The sequence below is a fragment of the Octopus bimaculoides genome, chromosome 8 (assembly GCF_046866305.1).
Source record: "Octopus bimaculoides isolate indiv1 chromosome 8, ASM4686630v1, whole genome shotgun sequence".
NCBI lineage: Eukaryota > Metazoa > Mollusca > Cephalopoda > Octopoda > Octopodidae > Octopus > Octopus bimaculoides.
In genome coordinates, this window is record NC_142935.1 from 100,220,669 (window position 1) to 100,226,668 (window position 6,000).

The 6,000-nt window shown below is 38.8% G+C and overlaps 1 protein-coding gene across 3 annotated transcripts in view; it reads left to right on the top strand.

The window, feature by feature from the left end:
* The window catches only part of LOC106868185 (zinc-regulated GTPase metalloprotein activator 1), a 52,195-nt gene extending 48,176 nt beyond the window's left edge, over positions 1–4,019 (top strand). For all 3 annotated transcript variants that reach the window (XM_089356873.1, XM_089356872.1, XM_089356874.1), the window contains exons 12-15: positions 693–753; positions 1,821–1,955; positions 2,725–2,851; positions 3,787–4,019. In XM_089356873.1, coding sequence (XP_089212999.1) covers positions 693–753; positions 1,821–1,955; positions 2,725–2,851; positions 3,787–3,854 — 391 coding nt within the window. In that variant the 3' untranslated portion in view covers positions 3,855–4,019. The remainder of the gene's footprint in view (positions 1–692; positions 754–1,820; positions 1,956–2,724; positions 2,852–3,786) is intronic.
* The last annotated feature ends 1,981 nt before the right edge of the window (positions 4,020–6,000 follow it).

Genomic DNA, 6,000 nt, shown 5'->3' on the forward strand with positions numbered 1-6,000 from the left:
ATCATCACCATCATTTAACATCTGTTTTTGATGCTGGAATGAGTTGAATGATTTGACAGAGCCTGATGAGTTGCAGAGTTGCATCAGGTCCCAATGTCAGTTTTTGGCGTGGCCCCTATGGCTGGGAAACCCTTCTTAACGCCAACCACTTTACATTGTGTACTGGATGCTTTCCCCATGGCACCAGCACTAGTGAGGTTGCCGAGTTACTTGCAGGACAAAGTAAAGAAAGGAAAAAGAAAAATATTCTTTACCAAAGCTAATTATATTGAGTTGGACTTTATCAGTAAAAGTGTTATTTGCTCTGATTAAGGGCCGTGCATTGAGGGAATTCTCAGAACCTAAAAAAAAATACTTTGTTGTGTTTGTTCTTTATGTTCTGAATTCAAATTCTGTGGAGGTCCACTGTGCATTTCACCCTTTCAGGATTGATAAAACAAAGTAGGGGGTCAAAGACTGGGGTCAGTGATATCAACAAACTCTCATCAAAATTGCTGGCCTTTATCATCATCATCATCTGCTTTCCATGCTGGCATGAGTTGGACGGTTTGACTGAGTGTGTGTGTGTGTGCAAATGAGGGAGAAGCTCACGGATAGGTAAATAGATAGATAGATAGGACAGATCGATAATGAAACTCAACCATTAATTACTAACAAATTTTCTTAATTTGATATTTTCACCTCTTTTCCAGCTCTGAAGATAATTTCAAGAAACAAAAACTCTTTGTGCCCCACAATCCACATCTTGATCAGGTGAGAAACTGTTGTGTATAGTCTGGCTCCACATTACCTTTCAAAGGACCCACCCCCACTTACATATGTACACACATTGTTTAACTTTTTTGCAGTGGCAATCAAATACATTCACTCAAACTTTCGTTACTCTTAATTACAGAAAGCAGTTTAATTAACAATTTATCTTTTGCCTCCTCCTCCTCCTTTTTAACGTCTGCTTTCCATGCTGGCATGGGTTGGACGGTTTGACTGAGAATTGGCAAGATGGGAGGCTGCACCAGGCTCCAATCTGATTTAGCAAGGTTTCTACAGCTGGATGCTCTTCCTAACACCAATCACTCCAAGAGTGTAGTAGGTGCTTTTACGTGCCACTGGCATGGGAGCTGATCAGGTGGCACTGGCATCAGTCACACTTGAATGGTGCCTTTTACATGTCACTGGCATTGGCCTTGCTCAAATGGTGTGTTTTATGCACCACTAGCATGGGTGCCAGTCAGACAGCACTGACACCAGGCACCAATCTAATCTGGCAGAGTTTCTACAGTTGGATGCTCTTTCTAACGTCAACCACTCCGAGAGTGTAGTGGGTGCCTTTTTACGTGCCTTTTTGAAAGTTTTTTCTTTGTTGAGATATGTCAAAGTTTGTTGACGGAATGGGACTTGCTGAAATTACCAATTCTATTTTTGGTTGATATCCGACATTATTTTAAAAGCTGTGTGTGTGTGTGTGTGTGTGTGTGCGTGCGTGCGTGTGTGTGCGTGTGTGTGTGTGTGTAAAACGGTTTTAAAAACGATTTCCTCCAGCATTCAATTGAACCACCAAAGAAAAGTCAATGTGGTTGCTTGTCTTGCTAGTAATAGCTGCTAAATTCCCTTACATCACCCTCTACCATCTTAAAAAATAGAAGAAAACATTGGTTATTATGATTCTAGATATACTACACATGAAACAAAGATGGGATAGTCATGGTTGGAATGTATTTGCCCATAGGTTTACTTGCTCATAGATAAGTGCTCAGCATAACAACAAGAACAACAACAACAACAACATTAATTGCTCATGAATGTTTTTGTTCAATTTTCAGTCAATAACAACTGTGACCTTTGACATCATGGAGTCTGTGACCCAATCGTCTGTGGAGCAATTCCTTCAAAACCTTCTTTGGGAGAAAACCATTTGTGATGCTGGCGGGAATCCGATGGAGGTCTTCAGGATGAAAGTGAGTTGAAATAAGAACTTCTTTTGTTCTTTCCTTTTTACTGTGTGCCACTCACACTCTCTCTCTCTCTCTCTCCTCTGTCTGTCCTTCTCTCTCTCTCCTCTGTCTGTCCTTCTCTCTCTCTCCTCTGTCTGTCCTTCTCTCTCTCTCCTCTGTCTGTCCTTCTCTCTCTCTTTCTCTCCTCCTTCTCCTCTCCCTATCTCTCCTACACAATCAAAGGCAAACAAATACATCACAACACAACCAGCATCACAAATGTGAACCTGATAGCATAGAACTCTAAACACTCTGATTGGTCAAATTCTGGTGGCAAAATCGGGCATGTAGGTTTTGCAGCCCTTAAACTCATTGGCTACTAGAGCCTGGTTGTAACAGTCCATAGGTATATATATGTATATATATATATGAAATATGGTTTCATAGTGGTAAGTGTGTAAATGTGGCGTGTACTCTGCACAAGTTAAGAAACGGTGACGAGAACAAATCTTATAATTATAAGCATTCACCGTTTGTTGGTTATTGAAGATAGTTTAATAGTAGGGTGTATAAAGCCCCGATGGAAAAAATGAGAATTAGTACATGTGGGAATTGAAACCACACCATACATGTATGTATGCTTAAAATCTGTTTTGAAACTCTGTATTTGTTTGTACACACACACACACACCTGCACACACACCTGCACACACTATGACTATTGGTATTTAAACTGTAAAGAGAGAATGACCTTCTAAATGAATTTGGCTCCGTCCTGTGTTCCCCCTTTTAGGCTCTTCTGTTTCTGGCTGACAACCCGAGGAGGGTTATTCTCCAATCTGTTCATGAATTATTTGACTTTCAACAAACGACCGAATGGGCCGACACCGACAACAAGTGCTGCAGGTTTGTCTTTATTGGTAAGTAGATGTATTTGTTGTTGCTGTTGTTGTCATTGAGTGGTTTGTTTTAATTAGTCATGATTTGAATAATCAAATGGCAGGAAATTAACCAATTACACATTTGTTTTGCTTTTTATGTGGCGATGTGCACCATGTATATATACAACCCATTTCATGCCTGTCTATGCACACTCACTCACGTATGGTTAAGAAGTTCCTTTCCCAATCACTTGGTTTCCGGTTCAGTCCCACTGCCTGACACCAGTGCTTTTTATGTGGCACCAGTTCCAGTGTTGTTGTGGTCAACAGGTCTTCTTGAATATATATATATATATATATATATATATATATATATACATACATACATACATCTTTCAGATTTATTCAGAATTCCTTACACTCATTCCTACCTTGTACCTGGAAGGTCTCTACCTTGACACCTCCTACCCCATTATTCCTATTACTTTCCAAAACTCCATCCAATCATGCCCAACCCCTTCTAAAATTCAGTAGACATGTAGCTTCTTTACAACAAGAAACCTGTTCTGCTCTGGCCCTTTTCTGTCATACTTCCCCCTCTCTGTTTCTTATCTCCTAGCATAAAGTTTCCCCCTTGGGGTTCGTAGTCTTGCAAGCCGCATAGCAACCTCACTAGTGCTGTTCATAGGTGAAGAGGCAACCAGGGTTTAATGTTAGGACGGGGACCCAGCTGTAGAAATCATGCTAATACGCACAGTGGAGCATGATGCAGTTCTTGGGGGCACACCAGACCCTGCTAAACCATCGAACCCATGCCAGCATGGAAATCAGACGTTAAATGAGGATGATACCAATGTGTGTGTGTGTGTGTGTGTGTGTGTACTTCAGAATGTTCCTTTTTGTTGTACCTAACATTCATGCAGTTTTTGTTGCCTTCATCATTAACAGAACAAATTTTTTTATATTTTGTGCAGGTCGACATTTGGACAAAGATATTCTCCAGAAGAATCTTCTGACATTTGTAGCCAAAGACGAACATTAAAACTGAATTTCTTGTGAATTTTACACACACACACACACACACGCACGCACGCACGCACCCGCACACACACGCACACACGCACGCACCCGCACACACACACACACACACACACACACACACACACACACGTAAAAATGAAGAAAAAATAAAAAAAATTTCTATTAAGTTTTTTTTATCCATTTTCATGAACCTTTGAAGGAGCCTCATCATGGTTGCTTGGTCTGCTAGGAATAGCACCCAAATCTCCCTCAAGCAGCACACTTTCCATTGTAAAAAAAGGAAAGAAAATATAGAATACATTGTCATTGATTCACTCTGCTAAAAGACCTTTGGTCATTCAGGTATAACTCAGGGTTAAACAAAACTACAACCACCTCCCTCATGATTGTCATCAATCATCATCATCATCATTGTCATGATTATCGTCACAGACAACCTCTACAGGATTACTCATTGTGCTGGAAATAGCACCCAACTGTTACATCAAATGCCTACTACACTCTTCATAATTTGAATGTTTTTTGGCTGTTAGCAATAATGATCCTTTTATTTTTCCACTAGGGCCCACTCATGTTATAAAAGGGGTTTACAAAGATATATGAGATGTACATACATAACACACAGTTATATGAAGTTGGAGGATGAGGCCAGGATGTTATACAATGTATAGGGACATAGAGAAACTTTCAGAATGTATGCAAATTAGGTGCAGGAGTGGCTGTGTGGTAAATAGCTTGCTTACCAACCACATGGTTCAGGGTTCAGTCCCACTGCATAGCACCTTGGGCAAGTGTCTTCTACTATAGCCTCGGGCTGACCAAAGTCTTGTGAGTGGATTTGGTAGACGGAAACTGAATTATGACCAACACATGTTTCTGCTGCATAGAGAAGAAGAAATTACATCTGCATCTGGCTAGTTTCAACTTTGCAGCTTTATTCAACGTCTGTTCACAGATTCATTGGAATTGTCTTGGAGTTACACTCTTAATATTTCTCGTCCAGTGAAGTGGACCCAGTATTTACCCATCAAATGAATTATAGTGGGATTGCTCACCTCAATCCTAGGTGATCCTTACTACATGATGTGGTTAACCTGAACCTGTGTTATAACTGAATGTTCATACAGTACCCACCTGGATAATTTATTCCTATATACTCATATATATATATAATATCAAAATTAGCAACAAATATATCCAGAAGTAATGCAGTACGATCGTTTCAAGCAACTCCATTTAATTGATCAATGCAATCATTACATCAATTTAAATGCAGAGCAATCCTCAGCTGCATAAAGACAAAGAATTTAATTAAATTGAAACAGGTGGACACATTAGTATAAATTTACCTAAAATCTCCAAGACGGTAAGGAGGTAGACAAAGAATATGCTTAGAAGCTACATATATATATATATATATATATATATATATATATATATAATCTCGTGCCTGTGGCATGTAAAAGCACCTACTACATTCTTGGAGTGCTTGGTGTTAGGAAGGGCATCCAGCTGTAGAAACATCACCAGATCAGATTGGGGCCTGGTGCAGCCTCCTGGCTTCCCAGACCCCAGTCGAACCGTCCGATCCATGCCAGCATGGAAAACAGACGTTAAACGATGATGATGATGATATGTATATAACAAAATCAAAGTAAATGACAGATTTTCGTAGGTTCAAGTTCCTTTATCATTGGAATACAAAATACATAAAAAATTAATCGAGATGTTAGGTTTCAAGCGCTCCAGTATTACGATCCAAAGAAAAGCTGTATTTCAAAACCTCATGATTGTTTCGAGGAATGCGTTTGAATTTGGCAAGTTTTCCAGATGATACAAATAGTCGCATTTCTCTCATCAGAGGTACAAATAAATCGATTAAAATAGTTTAAAAACTGAGAAAGCTTAAAATATCTCCTACTTCCAGTACTTGAGGTCATATTCAGTAATGTTCTGTAGTTTTTTAAAAAAATGTTATAGTAATTTTTAAAAAGTTTGTGAAGTAAAACATTTGCGTAAATGAAAATGAAATTTAAAATATTTACAAAAAGAATGTGTGTATATATATATATATATATATATATATATATATATATATATATATATATATATAATGTATGCACTATGAATTTAGCCATCTGGATTGT